Source organism: Cervus canadensis, chromosome 22 (assembly GCF_019320065.1).
Source record: "Cervus canadensis isolate Bull #8, Minnesota chromosome 22, ASM1932006v1, whole genome shotgun sequence".
Taxonomy (NCBI): domain Eukaryota; kingdom Metazoa; phylum Chordata; class Mammalia; order Artiodactyla; family Cervidae; genus Cervus; species Cervus canadensis.
This window is the reverse complement of record NC_057407.1, coordinates 8,612,939-8,639,481: the sequence shown is the minus strand read 5'-3', so window position 1 is coordinate 8,639,481 and position 26,543 is coordinate 8,612,939. Positions and strand designations below refer to the sequence as shown.

At 51.4% G+C, this 26,543-nt stretch overlaps 1 protein-coding gene across 6 annotated transcripts in view; it reads right to left on the bottom strand.

Annotated features, from left to right (window-relative positions):
- Positions 1–26,526, bottom strand: part of DHX30 (DExH-box helicase 30) — a 28,551-nt gene extending 2,025 nt beyond the window's left edge. The window contains exons 1-16 of one of the 6 annotated variants that reach the window (XM_043443308.1): positions 26,376–26,526; positions 24,445–24,539; positions 23,667–23,773; positions 22,611–22,665; positions 17,914–18,009; positions 16,807–16,835; positions 10,848–10,978; positions 10,105–10,215; positions 5,573–5,874; positions 4,992–5,112; positions 4,122–4,271; positions 2,218–2,370; positions 1,106–1,942; positions 808–883; positions 617–721; positions 179–354 (exon numbers count right to left, since the gene is read on the bottom strand). In XM_043443308.1, coding sequence (XP_043299243.1) covers positions 179–354; positions 617–721; positions 808–883; positions 1,106–1,942; positions 2,218–2,370; positions 4,122–4,271; positions 4,992–5,112; positions 5,573–5,874; positions 10,105–10,215; positions 10,848–10,978; positions 16,807–16,835; positions 17,914–18,009; positions 22,611–22,665; positions 23,667–23,691 — 2,367 coding nt within the window. In that variant the 5' untranslated portion in view covers positions 23,692–23,773; positions 24,445–24,539; positions 26,376–26,526. Of the gene's footprint in view, positions 1–178; positions 355–616; positions 722–807; positions 884–1,105; positions 1,943–2,217; positions 2,371–4,121; positions 4,272–4,991; positions 5,113–5,572; positions 5,875–10,104; positions 10,216–10,847; positions 10,979–12,826; positions 13,060–16,806; positions 16,836–17,913; positions 18,010–22,610; positions 22,666–23,666; positions 23,774–24,444; positions 24,627–26,375 lie in introns of those variants that run through there. The other 5 variants (XM_043443309.1, XM_043443313.1, XM_043443311.1 and 2 more) reach the window with 5 other exon arrangements.
- Between the last annotated feature and the right edge of the window lie 17 nt (positions 26,527–26,543).

Here is a 26,543-nt window from a genome sequence, read left to right as displayed (position 1 = left end):
CAGCCACACACACCCCAGAGGTCTTCCTCCATGCTCCCCCAGGCGTGGCCTTCATCCAACTTGACCCCTCAATGGCCCTCCCGCAAGAGGGACACAGACCCCACGAGTGCAGCCTTTCCCAGACACACACGGGCCCGGGGTGGACCGGGCCGTGGCCAGGCCATGAGAGGGGCGCCACCTTGGTCTTCAGGTCATAGCGCTCCTCCTTGTGCAGACCGCTGTCCACCACGTGCACGATGTCATTGATCGTGATAGAGGTCTCAGCAATGTTGGTGGCCAAGACGATCTTGCGTACCCCGATGGGAGGCTGCTGGAATATGGCCTTCTGGTCCATCATTGGGATGTTGGAGTGCACTGGGGTCAGCGAGAACACACTGGTCATGGGCACGCACCACCTCCGTCAAATCCTCCCCGTAAGAGGGCAGGCAAGAATTTGGACCCTATCTTGATGAAACTGAAGTCCAGATTAGTAATATACCCAGTAGAGGTCACGAACCCGGTAAAAAGTAGTGTGGCCTGGTGACAAACCCAAGACCCTGAGCCCAAGGCGAGTCAGTCCCTGGGACAGAGGGCAGACCTGGTGTCGGGGCCACCATCCTCGCCCACATGCTCTCACCTGGCAGGATGAGGTACTTGCTCTCGTGAATGCCCAAGGCCTCCTGGAGGCGTTGCTGGACTCCTTTGATCTCCTGCCACCCCGGCAGGAAGCAGAGGATCCCACCTGTAAAGAGGCCCTGCAGGCATGAGCCAGCGGCTCCTGGGAGACGGAGGGCAGGGTGGGCCTGGGGGACAGAAGCAAGCACCCACCTGGTTCCCCACGGGCATCGATGTGCAGAACCAGGTCAGTCACAAGGTCCAAATCGAGAGCGCATTCGTCCTCAGACTGCGGTGGGGAAGAGAGGCCAGTCACAGTCCCGGGGCCAGGGGTCGTGCACAGGACACGGCCACCGTGACTTGGTGAGGCCAAGGCACGTGACACCTCACCTCCAACCCTCACCACACCCTTGTCAGGCAGGCCCGGTCCTGGCCATTTCTAGCAGGGAAGGAGGGGATCCGGGAGGACAGGCCAGGCGCCTCGGCGGGGTGGGGCGGGCGCACCCCTCACCTCGTGGTGCCGGTGCCGGTGCGGGTACTGGTGCTTGCCCAGCTTGGCCAGGATGTCCTCCAGGTAGTGCTCCTTGACGGGGTACATGAAGCCGGGGACCTTGATGACAGGGCAGCCGCCAAAGTAGCGGGAGAAGCGCTCGTTGTCGCCGGTGGCGCTCATGAGCACCAGGCGCAGGGCTGGGTTGAGCCGCTGCAGGCCCTTGAGCAGGATCAGCAGGAAGTCCGTGTTCACGTCCCGCTCGTGCACCTCGTCCACAACCACGTGGCTCACGCCCTCCAGGCTGGGGTTGCTCTGCAGCTTCCGCAGCAGGATGCCCACCGTGCAGAACAGCAGGGCCCCTCCTCGGGCCGGAGGCTTGCTTTCCAACCGCACCTGGAAGCCCACGTTCCGACGCAGGGAAGGGCCCAGTTCGTGGCTGACCCGCTGGGCCACAGACACAGCCGAGATGCGGCGTGGCTGGGTGATGATCACGTTGCAGCGTGCACCGCGGCCCTCGGTCACGTAGCGCTCCAGCAGTAGCTGGGGGATGCGCGTGGTCTTCCCACAGCCCGTGTCCCCAGCAATGACCACCACTGGGTGCTGCTCAATGGCATTGAGGATGGTGTCCCGATGAGGGTCCACAGGGAGCTGGGGTGCCTCCTGCCAGACCGGCCCTCGCCGCCGCCACAGCTCCAACAGGCTCTGGCTCAGACGCAGCTCCTCTGCTTCTGACAGCGGCACGTAGGGCTTGCCTGTGATGGGGTCACTCAGGGGCCCCGAGTCCTTGCCCAAGGGCAGGATGTCCTCACCCTGCAGCCGGAGCTCTGAGGAGATCCACGAACTCTCCACGGGGTACTGGGGGACAGGAGAGGCAGATGAAATGATGAAGTGGAATACTTCCTCCTTTACCCACAGCCAGTGCCTCCACGACTCACACCTTGACCAGAGGCTGTGGTCCAAGCCGCCGAGCAGGACTCAGTCCCTGACTACCCCGGGACCATTTGTGGGCAAGACTGGATGGCTCGGGGCCAGGGTGCTCCCAGGCCACCCCAGTGGGGAAGCGGGGTCACTGTCGCCTACTTCAGGTGAAGGATATGGGTAGGTGAAGGGGAACATGGGGATTCTCTTACATGGTTCAGGAAGGTCTCGATCTTGCGGAGGATGGGCTCAGGCACCTGGATGGTACAAGGCCGGCGCTGGGTCTCACCCAGCTCTCGCAAGGAGGCCAAGTTATACATGGCGTGGGTGAGCGGCTCGTTGTTCCGGTCCACCAGTCCCAGGCTCTGTAGAGGGGACACGGATGGCTCGGTCTAGGGCCCACTCCCCAGAACTGGCTCAGACCTGCTCGGCAGCTCCAGAGAAGTCCTGCAAAGCAACCTCTTTTCTTGTCCCCTCCCAGAGCAACCTCTTTTCTAAGAGATTTTTCAGTTTGGACTGACATGGTGCAGGAGGGAGAAATTAGGAACCAGGAAAATGTTAAGTCTCCACCAAAAAAAGTTAAAAACATTCAAGGAAAGTTTAAGACCTGATGTATCTGAATATTAATCAGAGCCCCCAGCTGACCAGGTCCGTGCCCCTGAGAAACCTCTCCCTGAGCGGCAGGGGCCCCCCAACAACAGCCCAGTCTCACCTCCATGAATTCCCAACATAGACCTCTGGGCCAGGTGGGCCAGGCCCTTAACAACCCCATAACACAGCCTGCAAGCTCCTCCGCTTTCTCTGCGCACCAAAGCCACAACCCCGATCCCCCCCACCAACCTTTCAAGTTCAACTGCCACACCACCTCCTACCCCTGCATGATACCCAGTTCATCATACAAATGTACGTGGAAATTCCTGTAAGTATCTACTTACACAACTTGGTAAAATAAGCCACTGAAAGGGAAACTCTTGTTTTATTTCCACGTATACCCAAGACCACCTCCCCAGAGGTAAGACAAAGCATTTCAACACATTTGAAAGCCAGCCATTTCTCTCATACTCTGTCATGTCCAGATTCTGCACCACTTCTAAGGAAGTCTACCCCTGCAGGGACCAATCACCTTCCTCTAGCCTCCGAGTCCCAGGAACAAAAGAGGTGCCCACAGGGCCACCCTGCTGCAGGAGAGGCCCCTGTCCTTTCCCAAGACTGAGGATTTGTCTGCAGTTTCTGCCTGCAGGCATCCAGGTGCTTGCAGAACACAGCTGCCTCTGGGAAGCTTGCTCCTTCCTGAGACAGGTGTCTACCATGCTTGGGTCATCTTCTCATCACTGTTTTTGTCGCATTAAAATACAGACTTCCTCAAAGTCCTCCCAGTTAGCCCTACTTCTGTCCTCTTGAGTCAAAGGTAACAACACAGCCACTGCCTCCCACCACTGACCTGACCCCATCCCTCTTCAATTCTCCAGGATCTCGCTATCTCTCCCCATTAGTCGTATATGATGTTCAGTTCCCAGAGCCAAACGTGCACCAAAGGTTTCTGTCCATTTGGAGTAAAACACGGTGTCTTTCCTCTTAGTCCGCAAACCAGACCTCCACTGGGTTCAATGACCCCCACGACTGGGGAATCATCTAATTTCCAAAGCCGCTTCAAAACGACTGCGGGCTGGCTGTAAGCCATATTGCCTTCGCCTGATTGTTGGTCCCCTCATTCTGCATCCCACATGAAGTCACATTGTTCGTGTTGGCTACAAAGCCCAAGTTACCAAGATCTTTCTAGATACCAAGCCTGGCCCCCAACAGAGACACCATTTCTCCAGCTCCACACCATTCAGAACGATGAGCATGTCTCCTCCCGGTTTCACCCGGGTTCCAGTCCACAGCGCTGAAAAGGCTGAGCTCAGAGCAAAGCCCCTCTGGAGGAAGTGTGGAGAAGCCCTGGAAACAGCGCCCCCAGAGCCTGACAGACAAGGCTGGGACACCAGCTACTTCTGTGCCCAGGCCAAAAGCCTGGCAGAGGTGGATTTCATTTCCTGGAAAAGTGGACCTTTTGCCAAGGGTAGCAGGGAGCTCCAAGACACCTCATGCATCACACCAGGGACCCTTCCGCACTCACCTTCAGTTTCTTACAAGCCAAGGCTGCCGCTTTATTCTCTGCCTCTGCTTTGCGACGCCCCTTGGCCACGAAGGTCATGGGACAGGGCCAGAGGAGGGTGAGGGTGGCCAGCTTGGTCTTGGTGCCCACAGTATGGAACTGCATGAGGTTCTACAAAAGGGCGAGAGAGGGGGTTACAGACGGCAGGGAACGGGAACTTCTAAGTGTTCTCAGAGTGCCGAGGAACCCAGATATGGATTTAACCTGCATCTGAGCAGGTACCAAACATCAGCCACGAAAGAAGTGCCACTGAACAGGCAGAAGAGAGCCCCGTGAGGCCACAGTTCCAGGATCTTGGCATGGTTTCACAGAAGGAAATGGCATCTGGGCAACGCCCCTACCTGCCCTCCTAGCCCACTGTCCTCTCAGCACTTTCAAGGCACACAGGTGTGATGGCAGCTGTGGGTGGAGGCTGTCAACACAAGCTAAGAGCCAAGCACATCCTGGGGGAACAAAAAGGCCTTGCGCCTGGGGAGAAGCTCCGAGTAACCAAAGCCCCTTGGCCCGGCAGTGAAGATGAAAACCTTAGCAAGTCAGCCACCCACTCCCCGACCCGCCACTGGTGCCCGCACTCCTGGAACAGATCTGGGGTCTCCACTCCTACATTCCCCAGCCCCCTCCCAGGCTCCAGTGTCCTGACTTCCATTCTGCCCCTGCTGCTTCACCCTCCGAGGACCCCAAGCTCCTCCAGCTGGCCCAGGCTGGGCTAAGGGAACGGGCATCTAAGGCCTCCCACAGACCTACAGTCTCCCTCCCACCTGATCTTGGGGAAACCCAGACTTGAGCAAGCCGGCTCCGCACTCACACACGCTTTCAGGAGACCCAGCTCACCTTGGCTGTGGAGGAGGATGTTGCTATCTGAATCACCTTGGCCAGAAGGTTCTTGGGAAGTGGAAACTGGGTCAGAGCCCTGATAGCACTGTCGTCATCTGTCATTTCAAAGGAACCCCCCCTGAGAGGACCAAAAGTTCAGGTGAAAAATTGCTCTCTTCCCAAGCCAGTTTCACCTGCTCTGAAACCCAGGGGCTGACGCGGCGTCACTGCAGTGGGCAGCCAGGTGGGGGCATCATCAGTTGGCCTGTGGTCCTCTCACAGACACAGCACACGGGGCGTGCCCTCAACCCCCCCAGACACACAGGAGAGTGAGCAGCGGGCAGGCAGAGCAGGTGCTGGGCCTCTGAAGGGCTCAAGTGTGAGCTGGAGGGAAGCCCCATGCTGCTGTCTTGCAAGAGCCCAGCCAGAGCAGGCGGCCACAGCTGGCCGTCCCCCAAACAGGCAGATGTACTATGAAAGAGACTCTGACTGAGACGCAGGCAGGGGTCTCCCATCTCAGAGAAGGCTCCCAGGGAATACGCCCCCACCCCACGTCAAGGCGCAGCTGTTTCTCCGGCCGCCCCTGCCCCTGCCTGTACCTGGAATCCCTGAGTGGGGCGTGGGAGTCCTGCTGGGTCATAGACAGAAATTCAGTGACATCGATGGTCCCTTCTTCTAGCTCTTCCTCCTCATCCTCCTCCTCCTCCCGACCCAAGGAGCGGGACAGGCCCCCAGGTCCCCCTGGCCGGATGCTCTCAGGATTCAGCTGCCGCCAGGAAGTGGGTGGCATGGTGGGTTCTGGGCGCCACCAGCTGTCAGCCGGAGAGCCAAAGCGATCGGCTAGCACGCGGTATTTGGCTGCATCAAACAGCTCATTCCGGGGACCCAGCAGACCCCAGCCCTAGGGGAAAAAGAGGGGCGCTGTGAGGGCCCATAGCACCCTCACAGCGCAGGCTGTTCAGAAGCTGCCCAGTGACCCTGCAGGTCCCTCGTGTGTGGAAGCCACGCTTTTTCACCTGCCTGCTCACCTCAGGCCTGGCCCAGAACTGGACAGAGAGAGAGCACTTAACCTGTCTAGCATCAACAGATGAAAATGACAAGGTAAATTCTTATAGCTGTTAGACAAAAGACCAAGAGACTAAAGAAAAATCCCCATCAAAAACCCCATAGGGCAACAGGAAGCAGATGCATTCACAAAGTGATCTAGAAAGCTTCAGTGAGGGGGGTGACTAGGAAATATGCCGTCTATATTGTAAAACAGATATACCTCTGAAATAAGAATCCTATGCCGGGAACCTATTCTAGAACTAACACCAAACGTTTTTAAAGCCATTTATACAAAATTATTATTTTAAAACATTCTCTTCTAGAGAAAATCAAATAAGACATCTGCCGAGTCTCTAATGTGGACAAACCAACACGCCTGGCACTCTGGGCACCACCAAGAGAGAGGACACCAGGTCCCGGCCCTCAAGAAGCTCTGAATCTAAGAGGCAGAAGAGAAATGCAGAAAACCAGAGCCTAAGGAACAAAACAGTAAGCAAGAAGCTAGAACAAACAGGAGCGGCACAGGAATAGAGCACAAGGTTAAAAAATTCAAGTTGGGAGTGGTAGAGACAGCAGAGGTAAGCCGCGGATGAGCCAAGAGGCGTTCAGACGTGTGACGGTGGGCGCCAGAATCCAGGCCCCGCTCCACAGTGTGGCTTCAGCCCCACCTGACTCCTGACAAGTTGAGGAGTGACCCACTCCCTTCTTAAAACTCTCCCCTCAGGCTTCTGAAAGAACCAGCTGTAATTTAAAATGGTATCAGGTAAAGCGTACTCACAACAGCAACAGTAACCATATATATACATTTTTAAAAGGTACAGAACTTGGTAAAAGGACGCAAACTAAGGGCGTTCCTGTGATGAAACATTTTTGCCCAAGGAGAGCAAAGCCGCCTACATTAAGCCATGTAACGTAACTCCAGTCAAAGTGTAGACGGACTCTCTGGGCCCTTGACAAACTGTCAGATCTCTCTGGAGGAACACACGAGGATTCTAGGACAGTAAGATGTTGTGACAGAGGACAGGAAAAGGGCACACCACACACAGCCACACGGAGAAAAGCCACACTGCTCGGGGCGGGGCGTGTGGGCGCCTGGCCCAAGGCTCGGCTTTCGCGCCTCTGCCTCACTGTTTACATGGACTGTCTGATGATACGGAAAACACACACAACACCCTCTCCCTTGGCCTCCCCCAGGACGACAGCATGCTTTTCCTCCCTGCTGCCCACTCACCTCCCACCCTGCTCCCTCCACGGACTGCTTCCCTCCCAGGGGCTCCTTGTGACGACTCAAGCTTCCCCACCGCCCGCTCTTCCTCCTGCCTCCGCCGTCAGACCCTCCGCTGTCCTCTGAGCTCCTTAACACCCCAGAGAGAAGCTCCTGCACCGCGGCTCCTGGCTTTCGCACCGGTTCTGGGCCCCCGTCTCTGGTCTCGCCTGACCCTGCCGCGGCGGCTGGGGACTATTCCTAAAGGCAAACTCAGCGTGTCATTCCAGCAGGCACCACCAGTCAGCAGGCTGAGCATCCACACATCAGTCAAGACTCCTACCGGAGACACCTAGTAAGTGTGCTGAGGACGTGGAGACGCTGGAACACTAGTGCCCTGTTGGGAAGGCACAGCAGTACCGTCACCACGGAAACACCACGGCACTTCCTCAAAGAATGAAGAATTACCGTATCATCTAGCAACTCCAATTCTGGGCATTAAGAGCAGGGTCTCGAAGGGGTATCTATACACCCAAGTTCACTGTGGCATTATTCATGCTGGCCAAAAGGTGGACCCCAAGAGTCCATCAATGGATGAATGCATACACAAAATGTCATATATACATACAACAGAATATAGTAGCCTTTAAAATGTCAGAAATTCTGACCCTTGCTACAACATGGATGAAACTTGAGGACATTATATTAAGTGAAATAAGGCAGTTACAAATTTCACTTATATGATGAGTAGTAAAATTCAGAAACAGAAAGAACTGGGTTGGCCAAAAAGTTCGTTCAAGTTTCTCCATAAGCTGTTGCAGTGGTTGCCAGGGGCTGGGGAAGGGACTAGCACAGAGAGTTGTTTATTGGGTGCAGAGATTCAGTTTTGCAAGTGGATGAAGTTCTAGAGATTGGTTGTTCAACAATGTGGCTGTGCTTAGTATTACTGAACAGTACACTTCAAAGTGGTTAAGACAGTAAACTTTTTACCCACAATTAAACATACAAACAAGACTACAAGCAGAGACAGGAGAGAGGACAGGCTGGGGAGGACTGTGAGCACAACTTGCTGTGCATGGTCTTGGTTTAAAGTGCCTTTTACATTCAGGCAGAAAAACACCTCTTACCCTCGGCACTACTGACATTGTGCTTTGTTGCTCAGCCGTGTCTGACTCTTTGCGACCCCATGGAGTGAAGCCCGCAAGGCTCCTCTGTCCATGAGGATTCTCCAGGCAAGAATACTGGAGTGGGTTGCCATGCCCTCCTCCAGGGGATCTTCCCAACCCATGGATTGAACTCAGGTCTCCCATATTGCAGGCGGATTCTTTACCAGCTGAGCTACCAGGGAAGCCCAGTGACATTTGGGGCTAGGTAATTCCTTGTTGTAGTGGGCTGTCCTGTGCATTACAGGACATCTAGAAGTATCCCTGGCCTTATACCAGCAGCATTCCTCTTTTTGTGACTGCCAAACATGTCTCTAGACCTTACAAAGTGTCCCGTAGGGGGCAAAATAACCACAAATTGAGAATCCCTGAGATAGAGGCACTCAATGAGGGATGGCAACTTCCAAGACATTAAACAGACAAAGGATGGTTGAACTTCTGAGAGAGAAAGATATCCACAGTGGGAAGAAGTACAAAAAAAGAGATATTTACAGAGGGTGGGAGAGGAAGAGGAGCTTGGAATGAGCCAGAGAAAAGGACAGCAGGTATACCCAGCGGCTGAGAAAGATGCCCCACGGCGCCAAAGCCACAGGACATTCAAGCAGAGTGAGGACTGGAGAGAGGTTGTGAGCCTGGCAAAGCTGCCCGTCAGCCGACAGTCACCATGAAACCCTGCAAGGATGTGACGGGAACTGGGGACCATAGCAAGGGCTGCGGCGTTCGAGCGGAGAGAATGCAGACCACAAGCACAGAGAGCTGTGTGCGGGGAAGCAGGGCCTGGGGAAGGGATCGGAACACTGAAGACTTTTTTTTTTTGGTTAAGCCTCCCTACTGCTTGCAGGATCCCAGTTCCTCAACCAGGGATCGAACCTGCGCCCTCGGCAGTGAAAACAGTGTCCTAACCACTGGACTGCCAGGGAATTACCCAACACTGAAGAAGTTTTGATGCCTACAGAAAAGAATCAGATGAGGAAGGATTGGAAAATTAAATAAAAGGGTGAGAGATGGGATGGAGAAGATGCAGTGAGAGGAGAGAGAAAAGAGAAGAGTTGTATGGAGACCCAGGATAGGAGGAGGGACTTTCCTCCTCAGATCCAGGAAGGAAGCAGGACAATGAAGTCTGCAGACTGTGAGCAGGAGAGAAGCTGAAGGAATGCAGCTTTGTCCCTGGCAGAGCAAAGACCAGGGAATGTGAGGAAGATCCAAGGATGGCATAGCCATGAAGGGAGTCAGTTAGGGAGGGAAAGAAAGACTGAGAGCAACAGTGAAGAGCTAGTAACTGCTGCCTGACCAAAAACTCAAAGCAACCCATGTCCAATCAGTGGGAAGTGATAGAGAAATGACTATTATTCTTGCATTGTAAGCAAGAGGACTATGGGGCCACAAGGAAAAACCTGTATGAAATAACAGAGAGAAACAACACAAGTCAAGATAGAAGTCTATCTGTACAAAGGGAGTGCCCTCCACAAAGAGGTTCTTCGCTGTGGTTTCTGAAACCACAGAAAGTAAGTAACTACAGTGGCAAGAAAATAATATTCATCTGTTCCCTCAATGGCTGAAGCAAAAAAGGAACCACATGATGAAAAGGACTCAGGACAGGCTGAGTGGTTGAACACTCTGCCATCCTAAACCTAGGGGCACCTGGTCCCAGGAAGACCATTACTGCAAAAAGTTCGCAGGAGGGAGGTCTGCGTGGTTTTCCTGAGGGGAAGGTCACCTTGAATAGCTGGCAGGCCGCGGCTGCAGCCTGCCTCTCAGCGTCAATCTTCTTGCTGCCATAGCCTTCTACCTCCACGCTCTTGGGCCACTTTATGTGGAGGGTGACTTTCTGAGGAAGAGAAGAGAGAATTAGAACCCTTGCCTCTCTGGACTACAAAGGTATTACAAATCACACGGAGAATCCACAGGAAAGCTACAGACCTCATGGCAGCAGGGCTGAGTGCAAGACAGAACCCCGACCCCATCATTAGCTCCTTGGAAGGCTCCAATCCCCCCCCACCCCCACCAAGCCACTGTCCCACCTCAAGTTGCTTTGCTTCTTCAAAGTGCCATGTTCCAGCCAGAGGGCAAGGTGGAACCCACCCTTATTCTTAAAAATCTTCATTCAGAATGGTTTGCCTGCATGCTTCCTGGGCCCAGGACCTACAAGACTCTGGGAGCAGGAATTATCATCAACTCTAATCCTCCACAGTTCCAGGAAGTTGAGGAGGGATCAGTACCAGGGCCCACTACAGTGGCCTGTCACACAAGATGAGAGAACGTCTCACTTCACTTGCCCATGTTTCCTTTCCCTAAACTAGACTCTTCTCCAGACCTAGCTTTGTTCTGAGATTCTCTGCTGACCATTCTCAATTCAAAAAACCTACACTATGGCCTCCCTGACGAGAAATCTGGGGGAGAAAAGGGCAGGTGGTTTCCTTCCTGAGACTCAGACCAACGTGTTCTCCTGCCACCAGTTACCTTTTTCTTCGGTCCATTTGTGTGCACGTAGACCAATTTGTCTTTTGCATGTGAGATGCCAAGGGCTCTTCCAATCACACTGTTGAGAAGATTTTTGGGCTGTGGAAACTCTTTTAATAGGTCCCTAGAAGCTAAGAAAATAAGGACAAAGCATTATAGTTGTGTTGTTTTAAAAACTCTGTGGGGTATGTTTCAGGACAACCCTGGGCTGGATACTGAGGATGTTGGCTTGCGACCCCAAACCACCCAGGAGCATCTTAAAAACGAGGGGCAAATGGCTTCAGGGTTTACAGGGGACAGTGGAGCTAGACCCACTGGACAAGCATCTCCTCGTGAAAGAGAAGGGCCAATGCCCCAAACACCAGAGGGGAACCAGCCAGCATCCTCTTCCTCATCCAAGCTCCTGACTTCACACATCAGCTATAGAAGCCTACATGGCAGCAACCCCCCATAATCTGATGTCTGAAAGAAAGCACTAAACAGAAAAAACAAAACAAAACCAATCACACACACACACACACATACACACACACCCACAGGAGATCAAGACAGTGCAAGGCCCCTCCTCAAACAACAGATACACAGAAGGGAGGGAAGGCTGCAGTCTGAACACCAGGCCGCAGTTCTCAATCACCTCAGCACCCTGCCAAAGGCCTCCCCTTTCAGCCAGATTATGTGTAGGGACACTGATTAGAGACCTCCAGAGCTGAGCCACAGGCATGAGCTGGTCCTCCCAGGAGTTCACTGCAGTGAACCAAGTGGAGGCAGGATGCATCAAACATCATGAGAGATACCTTACATTTGTTTACTTGCACTCAGGATCAATCCCAGAGCACAAATGGGTGAGATGTCCACCTAGAGGCAGCTTGTGCCAAACAGAGGACTTAGAGAAACCATGAAGAATCCTGCTGAGAGTGGCTGAAAACAGAAGGAAGAGTCCCGAAGCACCACAGTGGACCTTCAAGAGATGCAGGGTCAGAGGAGATGGAAAGCTTTTTCATTCTCCACCCACAGTTTCTGGCTTATAATTCAGCTCCAGAAGATATTTTTGTAGGGCCTGTGTGTGTGTGCGTGTGTGTGTATACATATATGCACCTGTGCGCATCAATCGTAAGTCATGTGGGGAAGGTCTTCACAGCCCTTCACACTGATCCCCACAGGACACACGAGAATGGCCGTGGCGTTGGGAAAGTCTCTGTGTTCTGAAAACGCTCCTCCACAAGCTGTGCTGTAACTCTGCTGCCTGGGTTCAAACTGTTTCCCTGAAGCAGACTCCCCTGTCAACTGGCCAAGAGGGAAGATTCTGCCTGGCCCTATCTCCTTCTGAAGGATAACTCCTAAAACTACTGAGAATCAAGTAGCCAAGAAACAGTATGTAAGCAGACTCAAAGGGCTTCCATCCCACAGAAGGACCTAACTTTAAGTAGCCCACTAGACACATATAATATAGATGTGCAGTGGTACCCACTCCAGCTCTATGGAGAGGCAGAGGCTAGCGCACTCTCCGTCCATCCTTGATCGGCAGGGGTGCTCTTACTAGTTTCATTTCCTGCACTAATCAGGGGGCAAGCGCTGGGATCCACTTAGAGCAATCAGTCTCTATTTCAGATCCTAAAGTCCCAGATGTATACTGAGCCTTCCCTTTTTCTTACAACGGGAAGGGTGTGCTTACCCGTGATGCTCTAACCCTAGACCGCCGACCTGGCAGGAACTGGACGTTCACCTGTTTTCCCGGCTCCCCCGTGGTACGCACCTCTCACCTACTGTTGCCAGGTGCAGGCGCTCCAGTCCCAGACCTCTGCGCTTGGGGTCCACTTGGACCTGAGCCACGCTGTTTTACAGCAGTTGGGCTGCGGCCCGCCACTGAATGGCTGTCTCAGCCATACCGAAGAGGGCCCGACCCCGGCCCGCGCCCCTAGCTCTGCCATCCCCAGGAGTCAAGGGCATCGCAGCCTGGCTGCCCCCGCCACTGCCCTCACCGTTCACCATGCTTCCATCGCCTTCCCCAGGCTCGCCGGGGGCCGCCTCGGCCTCGGCGGCCTCCTGGGTGCGGTCGTGGCGGGAGCAGCCTGTCGAGAGGCCGCGCGGGCGTCCCAGTCGCCCGATGGCGCGGGGACCCGACGGCCGCAGGCGCGGAGAGACGCCGGCGGCCAGCGCCATGAGTCTCCTGGCGGTCGCCATCTCGCTCCCGCCCGCCCCCGCGACTCCCGAGCCGGGCAGGGACCTGGCAGAAGGGCAGGAACGGGAGGCTCGGGCACCGCGCGCCCCCTGCCGGACGGGCGGACCCGGGACCGAGCCGATTTCACACTCCAGTCGACCGGTGGGCCGACTGGATCGGTCTGGGATCCTGCCGAAATCACTCCCCTAGTAAATCCAAACCCACAAACTCGTCATCTGAAGGCCGGAAGAGAGAGTGGGGTTTTTCGGGAAACAGGACAGGCTTAATGTCCACCCAAAGAAAGGAAGTAGAAGTTCCCTCTGGGTCCCACCCAGTGCTGATAGATCGCTTCTACTGCCCTGGCAAATTGGCTTGCACTCCAGCAGGCTGACTGTAAGATAGTGATTACTGCAAAGCCACCTCATTTAATGGCTTTTACAACTACTGAAGAATCTGGAACCAGGACAGGGAAGACCTCTTGAATACTAGCAAACCAGATTGAATCTCCAGAACAGGAGTGAAAGGTGAAAAATACCCGATTCAGACCCTGCGCCCAAGAACTGAGCTGGTGCAGCAGTGAAAGTCTGAAGCTGCTGCTGTTCTGCACGTGTGTGAAAGCCAGATGGGGTTCTGCCTCCAAACCACTGCCCCAGGGTTCCTTCAGGCTCATGCCTCTTCTTGCCTCTTCCCGCACTGAGGAGCAGGGTTTCGGTCAGGTGCGAATCAGACTGAATCTGCTTTGTTGGGGCAGTGACAGCAAGGGCCTCAAGGTCCCTTGGAAGGAGGCCTTTGTAAGACGTTAGCAGTGCAGCTGGAGGTAAGCTGGGGCGGGGGTGAGGGTTGTTTGTTGTTTGTTTGTTTGTTTGTTTGTTTTATAATTACAGATAAGATTCCCAGGATCCCCTGAAGAGCTTGTTGAAACGTTACTGGGAGCCACCCTCCGCAGTTTCTTAGTCATTACCTCTGGAGCGGGGTCCAAGACCTGCATTTTTAACGAGTTTCCAGATAATACTGAGGTTGCCGGTCTGGGGTCACACTCAGAACCACTGGCCTATGACAAGAACATGGGATTTAAGTCCTAACACCTGGGCTCAGTTCCAAGTCTACCATTTGCCAGCTGTGAACCTTGGGCCATTTTATCACTGGGGAAAATGAGGACGAACCTGCTCTACTCACTTGGTATGGCTGTGGTTAAGATAAAATGGGGATGTTTGGAAGAGGGATTTACAAAGTGCTCTGACAGAGACGCCTCTGCTCTCTGAGGTCTGAGACAATGGGGGACAGGGCCCTCGGAAGCAGATCCAGGGCAGAAGGGGGCAGCTCTAACTCCTTTTCCTCCCTCCCCTCCTCAGTGTATAACCGTAAAAGCAGGAAAAAGGGAAGGCGGCCCTGGTACCAGTGGTTGACCTCACAAAGGGACATCATCATCCGTGTCAAACCCCTCTACCCCACATGATCCATCTAGGAATGGCAAGACCCTTGGAGCAGAAAATGATGCTACCAGAGCTTCGTGGCCAAGTGGCACTTTAATTTGCCAAAAGCTAAGGCAGCCACCCAGCTTCAGTAGTAGTTTTCAAGGGTTTTTAGCAGCCCAAATTCCCTCAAAAGAATCCAGAAGCTTAGCAAGTCAGGGAGTGGCAGCAGCAGGCAAGGCCAAATTCTGGAAACTATGGGATCTGAAAGCTGAAGGAGGCAACAGCCTAGACCTCACCTGGAAAGCAGGGCCGGGGCCCATCCTGTGTTTTAGGAAACCCTTAGAATAGCACTCTGCTCTGACAGTCACTTAAGCTGAGGTTGAAATGCTATGATTTCATGGATTTGCTTCCAGAGAGCACAAAGTGGAAAGGAAGATCGGCCATGAGCTTCTTCATTGTTCAAGCCAGGTACACAGGGATTCATCATACTGTTTTCTCTATTTTACAAAACATATCTCAAACAAATGTTTGAGATTTCATGTTAAAAAAAAAAGTCAGGTGATGGATGCCAACCAATTAGCTCCTTCTCTGGTAAGCTCTCTGCCCTCTTTTCCTATTTCATTTTCTCCATCTGGGTTCTAATTGCTAGTGTCACCTTGAGCAAATATTTCACCTCCACAAACCTCACTGCCTTTTCCAAAATGAGGGCAACTCTTAGACCAGGTCGTGGAACCCCTCTGGTTCTGCGATCTCTCCGTTAGTCTAGAGCAGGGGTGGTCAAACTGTAATCTGCAGACCAAACCCACTCACTCCCTGTTGGGTTGTTATAAATGAAGCTTTATTGGAACATAGCCATGCTCACTCATTTCTGTATCATCTATTACTGCTTTCGTGCTATAATGACAGAGTTAAGTAGCTGCATGAGAAGCCATATGGCCTGCAAAGACTGGAAAGTGTACTCTCTGACTTAAGGAAAGTTTGCCGACTCCTGCTTTAGAGGACCTTGAAGAAAATTAAAGGGGGTTCAGGCATGCCCCTGTTCCTTTCCACCAACATTAAGCCTTCTCTTCTACTGTCCATTCATTGGGAAGAGAAAGTTGACTCCTCTGCCTGTGAAAAAGGAGGGAAGTTCTGAAAAAAGGAAGGGTTAATTGGCTCAGAGATCTCTCCATTACTTCTGGATCAAGCACAACATCGGGTACTCAAAGTGCTAAATAGTGACATCTAGCAGCATGCACTTCAGGTTAAAAATCTGCTGAATACGCAGGAGGGGGCTTTGAGGGTTCTAAACTTTGGCGGCCCCAGGAAAAAGCAACAGGAGGAAGCCCGAGATAGTCTGTACTTCGGGCAGACCAGAGAACTTCTGGAGGGAAAGCAGAGGGGCCACTGACATCTGTAAAAACTTGGGTTACTGTTCTGTCCACCTAGTCAGAGTTTGATATTTTATGGACAGTCAAATGGCAAGAAATGGCCCATCGGTTTGGCAACAAGAAAGGTAATGGGACCTACAGGGGCTAGGGGACCACCCTGACCACCTTACCCATTCTCACAGCTTTCCCATCAATGTATGTAAAGCCGCAGGGTCCCCTGAGGCACACCACCACACCAAGAGGTCTACATCAGGGAAAGGACAGGACCAGTACTGTGGTCTCCAGGATCCTGCCAGCAGGTGAGTTATTCTATGTCACTTTCCAGTGCTCTACATCCCAGATCTGTGTGGGTGAGAAAGATTCCCAGGGGAGGGGATGGGACAAGGTTCTTAATTTATTCACCCCTGACTTTGAAACAAGGCCTTGGTAAGAGGTTGGTGGTCGAGTCAGGGGTAGATTGGGAAAGGAGGTGATATTTTTTTTCCAATTTCAAATCTGACTCTGATGGGCACTGTAACCTCCTTCAGTGGCCACCATTTTTCGAGCACTGTTCTCCCATTTGAATACCAGAGAGACTCTTTCTGCCCCGCACTTCCTTCTTCAGGACAGAGGTACCAGCAAAGCCTCTAGGGAATTAGAGAGCATGGCAGAAAGGTCCAAGAGTCACGTGGACTAAGGGGTTGTTGCTCCCGTCACAAAGGAACAGAGGCAAGCACCCTTTCTAGCTTAAAAAAAAGAGAGAAAGGGAAGGCAAAGATGCACACACCCAGATGCCTTCTGGAGACGCAGCTGTGAGAAGACAATCAGGCTCGGGGTGGGGGATGTCCGTTCCTCCGGGGCGACAGTGCAGGGCCCGCTGGGCTGCCCCACGGGGAGCAGCTGCTGCTCCCGAGAGCAGTGGCCTTCTCCTCTGCGTATGCTCCAGGAGGCACTGCCTAGTCATGCTGCCTGGTTAATCCCGACTAACCATCTGTAAGCTTAGCCAAAGCACATCTGACACTCTCAGAGCCACTCACCTGCCATGTTGGAAATGTTAACGTTCAGCCTTTTCGAGTTACAGGGCATTTTAAGAAAGAAAGAAAAAAGGGCAATCAACTCTTGTTTTGGCAACGGTAGGGGGTGGCATTTCTCTAACACCTAAGTCAAACGGTCAGAGGGGCCGGAAGGACTGATTTCTACACTGCTGTCTGTAGTCAGGGCCAGCGCAGCAGGGGGGCGGTGTGTGTAGAAACCGTGTGGGCACATAGCAGCGTGCGCTGCAGAACCGGAGGTGCTGGGTGCTCCCCACACCCTTCCTGAGCTCTTGACCTTCAAAGCACTTTACAGACAGAGCCTCAAGTGGACATGCCGTCTTCACAGAAGGCAAAGACTCTAAGAACTGTAGTAGTGTTCTTCCACTAAAAACCTGAGGGAGCGGCGTGAACAGGCAGCCAATGGAGCTGGGAAGAGAGCTGTTGGGCCAGGAGCACTGGTCTCAGCAGACCTGGAGAAGATTTTGAGTCTGAGGGAAGAGAAGAGACACTCACAGGCAGAGACGCCTCCCTGGGTCCTGTGACTGGCCCTGCCCTGGGTGCCAGTGGGCTCTGAGGTGAGCGGTCACCTGTCTGGGGGCTCTGACACTCTCCCCAATCAAAGGGAGAGCTACCTTGCCAAACAGCCCGAGAGACAGAGCTGAAGGTCAGTAAAGTGCTTTGAGGTGCCGGAGGAGGTAGATGGTGATCTGTCAGGCGTCCCCAAAACCTCCAGATGGGGGGCACTGGGTCGAGCCGGCTCTTTGCTCTGGCCCTGCTACGAGCGCCCTGCGTCTTCTGAGAGACCTGAGCCGAGACTGCCTAGAAGGTCCAAGCCCCCTGCGTCTCCGCCCTGGAGCCAGACACCCAGGCGGAGCCTGGGCTTTATCCCTGGTCACACGAGGAGGGTCTGAGCCAAGTGGCCAAGCATCCTGAAATAACCCAGACCTTTCCGAATGATGTCTCCCTGAGGGCAGCAAGAGCTCTGCTAACCCCGCTCCTCCTCGCTCCCCTTCCAGAGGCCTACGGCCCTGGCACCCAGGCTCCCTGTGCTGCCCGCCTCCCCGCAGGCCCTGGACCCAGCTGGTGCTGGAGACACGGCTCCTCCCTTACCTCGAGAGATGGTCCCTCCAGGGGCAGGGTTGACACACATGGGTGGAAGACGGGGTGGGGGAAGTTTGCACTGACGCTGCCTGTGCTGGGCCCGATCTGGGGAAAGAGAGAGGGCATCAGGGTGACGAGGTCTCACCCCTCACCGTACAGACCCCTGCAATGACTCACCCCAGAGCACCCAGGAGGCGCTCTGGGCAACAGGGCGGCACCTGGAGCCAGTCACAGGTTCTGAGAAACAGTGCCACCAATACCGCTCAGAAAGAAGGCAGTTGTTTCATAGACACAGATGGGACACATGACAGCCTCCGTTTCCCTTTGTCCCTCAAGGAAGCCCTCAAACTGCCCTAGTTCTTCCAGCTACCCTCCTTGAGTATAATGCCCATCCCATAAGCTTCTCCACAGTCTCACGGTACCAAGCAAATCGGCCGGGTTCTTCCACTTATGGAAACTATCCCTGCATCTGCTATAGGCTCTCCGCACGAGCCACCGGATCTCAAATTGCTCTCTCTCTCTCCAAATTGGGGAGAGAAGGGACTTCTTGACTGCTGGTGTCCTCCCCAAGAGCCAGTATCAGATCCGCACTTTCTAGTCTTCTCTTTCTTGAAGTTAATGATTTACCATTCCAAATATTTCCATTCACTTGGGAGACTAAATACTGCCCACCAGTGACCTATAAAGTACATTTTTAGGAAGTTCCAAAATTTTGATATACACGAACTACAATTAAAATGCTCACTGAGCATTCCACGGGAAGGTGGACATCGATGGCTAAAGAAGGTGTAAGGTCTTTAAAACCACGTATGTGGTGACAACATCAGAGAACACCGGTGTGGGGAGAAAGGTGCATGAGCTCTCTGCTCTCTGCCCCACAGGTTTTGCTATAATAAATGCGGGAGGAGAGGAGCCAGGAGAGACAGTCACACACACTCTACACACTTGAGAAACAGCCCACCGTGCAAAAATGATGCCCCTTTCTCTCATGCAAATTAGCTCATACATGATTGGCAAATGTGGGGGAATGACATCAGTGAAACCTAAGAACCTTTGGTTCAGATCTAATTCTTCTAAGGCAAAGGAACTGAAAGGTGGGAGTGAAATGATCATTTTCAACAGGAAAAGAAAAAGGCCCTTCAGCTTTATTTTTTAAAAATTAAAGTCAAGTGCCTGTAGGGGATCGAGGTGGTAGACACACGGGTGCTCACCATACAACTGCCTCAACATTTCAGTATTTCTGACATTTTTTTCATAATACAGTGTTGAGGGAACCACAGACGTGCACTCAGGGTCCCCTCCCCCACATTCCCAGCAGCACTCTCTGCTTCAGGGCAGCCCCGCAGGCTCAGGGCTCCACCTCCGCTGGTGCTGTCTCAGCAGCTGCCAGCTCTGCTCACTTAGAAGGCTCCTTGTACATTTTCTGTATCACACTAAGCCGCCTGCCTCGGTGGGCCAAAGCTCCTTCCCAGTCGCCCATGACAGTTTTTGTCATATCCTGGTCATAAAGTTGCCAGTGTATTGCCTCAACTCTATTTCTGCCATAAGCCCTCTTAGAACATTACATATAGGTGTGTGATTTTGCGGAAAACATAGATGGTGTTACAGCAGAAGTGCTGTTACTTCTGGAACCAAGTGCCTAAGATCAAGGTTTATCTTGGAATTAATTCTGGCTCTGCCTTGAAGCTAAGGTTGTAAATGACCAGCTGAATCTTTCCTTTCCTGATTGAGGAAGGTCTTCATTCATATCCAAGGGTGCTGGCTTGGGAAAAAAAAAAGAATACGTGATTTGATGATTATTTTATTCCATTAAGCGTTTCCAGTAACCGAGGGAAGGTTGTTACAGTTCCACAACAACATCACAGAGCCCTCTTCTGACCACTGGAGCTGGAGGAAAATTGCACATTCTTGAGGTTGATATGGTATTTTTCAAAGTTCTGTGTGGACTATAAAAGAAAGACTCAGCTTGCTCTTTGTGGCCTGATTCTGACGGCATTACAGCTGAGAGACAAGAAAACTGTGAAGATGCTGGCAAAGGTAATAACAGGTTAGTTACCAGGCACACAAGTTTTCTAGTTGGCAGATACATAATAGGAAAGATGGTAGCCACAAGACCCAGGGGGCCACTGTCCACAACGCTACAGAGAATTGCTAGGCCATTACCTTCAAACCCTAAAAAGGCCCACCCCATCGAGAACATAAACCCCTGAGTACCAGAAATCATCTCTGAAACACAACTATCTCCACCCTAGTGGCCTGTACACAGCAGGTGCTCAATTTTGCAGCCATACAGCACACTGCATATTGAAGCAAGGCTGTTACTCTCTAGAAAAACATGAGCTATATGGCTGTTACCCCAAATAGATCAACTTACTCATATTTATCAAATGCCTGCCAACCTATGGCTAAGGGCCGGGGACAGACTACAGCCAAGAGCTTTTCATATATCACCTCTATCTTCACTGCACCCCTAAAGGTAGGGAAACAGGTAAGTTAACACCTCGTTAGTGGTAATGGGGACCAAATTGGAACCCTAGCCAGTTTGACTCAACCTTTATACCATGTTAACATTTTCTCTCAAGATTCATAATGCCCTAGGGAGCTCATAATTGCACCACGAGGAACAAAGAAACACAGAAAAACTCCCTAGGAGATAAAGAAGTGCTATACAACAATAAGTGTCACAAGGCTGGGTGTGTGTGTGCTAAGTCGCTCAATCATGTGTGACTTTTTGCAACCCCGTGGACTGTAGCCCGCCAGGCTTCTCTGTCCATGGGATTTCCCAGGCAAGAATACTGGAGTGGGTTGCCATGCCCTTCTCTGGGGGATGTTCCCGACCCAGGAATCAAAACTGCGTCTCTTTCATCTCCTGCGTTGGCAGGTGGGCTCCTTACCACTGGTGCCAACTGGGAAGCCCGTCATGACCCACTGTCAAGGTCATGATGAAAACCAAAAACCGGAAGACAGGAGAAGCATTCAGCCTTACAGCCATGAAGAGAGAGGTGTGCCTGAAGGAAAATATTCAAATAAGTGACTCTTTCTGATTAATGGTTTTCCTGGAGACCTTCAAGCATAAGACAGCTCTTGGTAAAAATACTAAACTGTGTGGAGAGCAAGGCCCCAAATTCAGACTGTGTCTGATTATTATGTCCTCAAACTACTTAATACCATGCATTTGTGAATTTACCAGGTGTCAGGCACTGTTCTAAGCTCTTTATACATATTAACTCATCTGATCCTTAGAACAACTCTATGACCACTTAGATAGTGAAGAAGGAGGCACAGCGAGGCTTGGTCTCCACCCGAGCCTCCTCGGCCAGTGAGACACAGAAGTGCGATGTAAATTGGGCATCGGGGTCGGTAGCTTTGGCTCAGTCAGGTTCTGCTGCTTCCCACTAAGATGAGTGCTAACAGTGTCAGCCCGATGGAAAACCTCTTGAACAAATCAATTTCCAGCCTAGAAAGTGAAGTCGAAAAGGCTGGAAAGGAATTTTGCCCTGAAAGTCTCTCAGCTGGTACCATTTCCCTATCACAGTGAGGAGGATGAGGACTCTAATTTTATTGGGCTGTCCATCTCTTTAAGAAATCAGTACTGTTAATTCAGACACTCCCACCAGGAGAGAACCCATTTTCGTCCAACTGTTACAAGTGGGTGGACATCAACACCCACTGATGAGGAGATAAACACAGCGCAATTAAATGTACTTAATTTTCAGCTCAAAATGTGCTTGCTGTCCACACTCAAGTTCAGTGTTTTCCTATTAGACACAGTTAACCGACACAACAAGGAAGACAAAAATTAGTTTTTTCATGAAGTATGAAAACAGATGGAACGGCTGAAAACAAACAAGGAGACAGGAAGAGGTGGCTCTGAGACCTGGAGCATCCAGCCTCCTTTTGGCCCCATTCAGTGGGCAACAGAGGGCACCACCTGGCCAAGGTTTTCCAGGCTTCCAAGGACACAAGTTGGAGAGGAGACGCAACTGGGAGCATCTTTTTCATCAGCAGTTATGGATGGCCTGCTACGGTCCTCATTTGTCAAATATGTACAGATAGGAGGCTCATGGTCAGCGTTAATACAGGTGACAGACACTGTACTCCTTATTCCCTTAAAGGAGAAAAGTCACGCTCCTGTCTAAGATATACAATGCCTTCGCGATCCGGTGCCTTGAATCTTCACCAGCTACACCACTTTCTACAAGAAGCTCTTGAACATTGTCCTCTCGCCCTGCCATGGCTCAACTCTCCTACTGCGTATGCAAGCCTCTCACCCCAGCTGCTGGAGGGCACTGATTTCAAGTCTTGCAGCAATTTCTCTAACCACTAATATAAAACAATGACTCAATCCACTTCCACCAGCTTTTACTGAGGTCTATTACGTGCAAAACGCTACGCCAAGTACTATGGATGATCAAAGAGGCCCTGGGTGCAGGGAGCTTCTAATCTAGTGAGTCAATGAGTGGTTCAGACAGCGGATGCATGAGAAAGTACAGAGGTGGTGCTGAGGAAATCAGAAAGGAGAGAGACTGTTTTTGGTTGATAGAATTAAGAAAGGTTCACAGAGGAAATGGTATAAAACACTGGCCTAGAAAAACAGTTGGATTTCAGTAAGTGGTGAATATGCACCAGAGGGATTTTCACAGGCTTCACAGCTGCCCATCACTGGGAAGACAGGCGTGAGGCCACAAGTGCAGTCACATCCTTACCTTTTCTGAATGAGTCCAGGCTGAACATTTCTGGCCAGGAAGGAAAGCTGGAATCCTAAGAAGGAGGGCCAAAAAAAAGTGGTTAACATTTTCGGTTCAGGAACCATAGAGCAGATTTCAGTAACACAGAGAGCACAGTCCAGAAAACAAGAAAATGAAGCTCTTCACTAATGAGCCCCAACTGCTTCCAGTCTTAAGGATAGAAGGGCCACCTCCACTATTAAGTAATTACACGTCTTTGCTTCTAATTGAGAGCTTCCTTCTTTTCTCTGTCCTAAACTCCATGATCCCTCCTAAACAGAAGGGGATGATTTCATCATGAGAGACACGTCTTTCCACCTCATCACAATACTTGCAGTTATCCTGGGATGTGTGGGAAGAAAGGAAATCCTACATGACCCCTTTTCTCTGGAAATGGGACTGATGATGGCCTTATGGACAAACTGGTGTACTGGGCTTTCAGAAAACCCAGTCAAGCCCTGAGGAATGGGACTTGACTGACAGTATCAAAGAGTGCTTCAAAACAAAAAGCTTTTCAAGGCGGAATCTCTATGAAATAACAAACGTTAAGTTAAAGTTCAACTGCTGGCCAAAAACTTTGCTGCATTTTGCTCATTAGTACATTTAACTAGGAATATACCTAGAGACTTAAAAACAGGCATGCGCACAAAAGTAACACCTTTGGCTTAACAGTTTTGTTGCAAAAAAACACTCCAACTCCACACTTACAGACTTTTTTTTGGCCATGCCACATAGCATGCGGGATCTTAATTCCCTAACCAGGGATCAAAACTGTGCCCCCTGCAGTGGGAGTATGGAGTCTTAACCACTGGACCACTGGGGAAGTCCCCACAGTTTTTAATACTGTACTACTCCTGTGTCAGTGCGGTAACTGTATGTGGCATTAGTTTAAAAACATCTAAGACAACATTTTAGCAAATCACGATGAGGTGCAAATCCAACGTGACTGGGAGTCTAACGGCGCCTACCCTCCTGCTCCTGCCTGCTAGTCCCTCTCATTCTCAAATCGTGGGGGGGTTCGGGTGGAGGGCTGACCTGGGGACGAATCTTTCAGGTCCATAGCAGGTCTGCCCTGATGGCCTCCTCTCCCCCAGGGATGCCGGAAATTTCAGCCGATAGGATATGGTAGCTCAGAGAGAAAACTTCAATACAATATCAACAATGATACAATTTACTTTAATCAGTTACATTCTATAGATTCTTTCTATCCAAATTAAAAGAAAATAGGTGGAATTTGAGATTCTGATTTTACAGAAAATCTGAATATTATACAATCTAAAACATCTAAGTGATTGTTATTGAAGAATCAATACTTTCTTGCTAAGACGTTTTCAGTTAATTTGCTTGTAAATAGACTTGGTTTTGCTTTCAAAAAGCCCCTGATCCTCTCCATGCCAACCAAGGCTCATATGACACTATCTTTTCCTATATAAGTCTTAAAGAATATATATGATGAGATTCAAGATAGGATCTTTTAGAGATACTTTACAGAAAATTTCATAGAAATCTAAAAGAAAATCGCCTTTCCTGTTAAACAGTATTATGTTAGAAACCTTTGTGTTAGAGTCTCTCTTAAATAAATAATCTAGAGAAAAGTAAAGTAATATTATGTCAAGATTTCTTGCATAATGAAACACCACCTAGCTCCAGATAGAGTTACTCTGAGATGATTCAAGGATAGAGAGAGAGTATAATTAAATGATACCCTTCCTCCAAGACAGTCACAAATGGATTTAACACATGCCTTTTGCTTCACAGTGAGGCTGAGCAGGAGACCCACCACTGCTCTGTATGCGTGGCTAAATCAACTTACCTTACAAGAGCAGTGACAGTCTCTGATTTTGTATCCTTTTGAACTGGAGCTGAATTCTCTCTTTGCTATTCCTCATCACGAGGCTGGGCCTCCTCCTGGGAAGTACAATGCTGGGTCACTAAAGTGATGGCCCCCACAGGGGAAGAAAGTTGCTCCAGACCATTGAAATTCATCTACTAACTCTAATACACAAGGACAAGTTTTGTTAGTGGCATGAAACACACATCGTACACTTTGGCCTCACTTCAGGACCAGCCATGACCCACTCTATACCCATCAAGTTGTGAGCTGTCCTATACCGGAACCTGTAAGATACCAAGAAATACAATGTCACGGTAAAGAAGGACGTACAGTTCTCAAAGCATTTCCCAGAGCAAAACTTGCTTCAGTGGTTAAGACTCCCCTATGACTATAATAGAAACCTATCTAAGGTAGATAAAGAAGCTCTTTCAGGTTGTGAAAACAAGACTGTTAAGTACCATTTCTATTAGTAAAAGTACCATTTACAAAGTACTTCCACAGACTTTATCTCCCTTAATCTGTTTCCCCTGAGAAGGAAATGGAGGCAGATTTTCCCAGAGAAGTTTACACAACCTGCTCAGGATGCCGTAACTGCCTCAGGGCAGAATGCAAATCGCAGTTAAGGTACTGAGCTCCTAAGTTTTCTATGCTTATACTATACTACTTACTTCCATGATGTCATGCTGTTGCCTACAAGGTCCATGGTTCATTCTTTGAAGACTGTTTTATACTGACATCTTCAAAGGTTGAAAGAGGCAAGAAGGTCCACCTGATAAACTTTGGACCACAATTCCACAAATTAAAAGACTTTGAGAGTAAGTATCTTTTCAAGGTAAGGGGGCAATCTACAAAGCAGAAAATGCAACAAAGGATGTATTTTATGCACCTAAAACAGCTACATAGATAAAGAGCACTATGGAAATCCGAAATACTGTATCAAGGGGGGAAAAAAAATCTCCCTCCTGGAAACTCCAAGACTTAAGTGTAAATTATAAGATGTAGTCAAGACCCACAATGACAGCGGAATTATCGCCTTCAAAGAAACTGCAAGGGAAACCAGCAATGTCTCATTTCGCTCTGACCAGTTCAGTTACAACCAAAAACAGGTTGAGAATCTGCAACTGACCATTTGCAGTCCACTCGCTACAGTGTATGACAAGCCCCTGTGGATGGGGATTGCAAAGTGGACAACCTCCGCCTTGCAAAATCATAATTAAGGTGACCAGAGTTGCTACACGAGGACTAGCCAGACAGCATGCTAACGCCATACTCCTGGCTCAGGGGTTCTGAGGACTCCTGGGACTCCAGATCACTGCAAACAAAGGACCCAACATGCATTAGGTCTTCCCCTGCGAAATGGGGCAAGTCGCCACCAGCAAACAAAGAACATCTCACCCCTTGGTCTCCCCCAGTGACAAGGTCGGTGCAAAAGAGGGCAAACCAGGGGGGCCCGAATGCACCAGGCCTCCTTTTGGACGAACGGTCCAGGCGGCACGGGGGCAGACAAAGGTCCCAGGGCACTCCGGGGGCTTCCTCCAGGCCCTGCCTCGGGGAAACAGAGCATCCCCTGAGGCGGAGGCGTCGTTGCGCCAATGGAGCGGCTTCTCCCGCGGCCCCCGCGGTGCCCCAGGCTACGAGGCCCGCCCCGGCGGACCGGTCTGGCCCCCGCCCCCGCCCCGGCTCCATGGCAACGGCAGGCCGAGGCCTGGCTGCTCAAGGCTCGGCCCGGCCGGCTTCCCGGGCAGGCCTAGGATGCCCGGCCTGCTCCTCGGGCCCGCCCGCTTCTCCGCCCCACTCTCAGCCAAGCCGGCGGTCGGACCCGGACCCCCTCCTCGCGCTGACCACCCCCGGCTGCGGGAAGCTCCTCGGGGGTGGGGGCACGAAAGGGGAGAATTAAAAGCCCAATTCACCTGTTGTTACAGATGTGAAACAAGCCTCGATGCACCGCGCATGAGCCGCGGGCCCCCCCAACCACGGCTGGACTACAACTCCCACCAGCGGTGGCGCGGCCCCTTCCGGGTCCCGTGGCGGAAGTCCCGCCGGCTGCTGGCGCTCGGCGCTCGGCGCCCGGCGCCCCG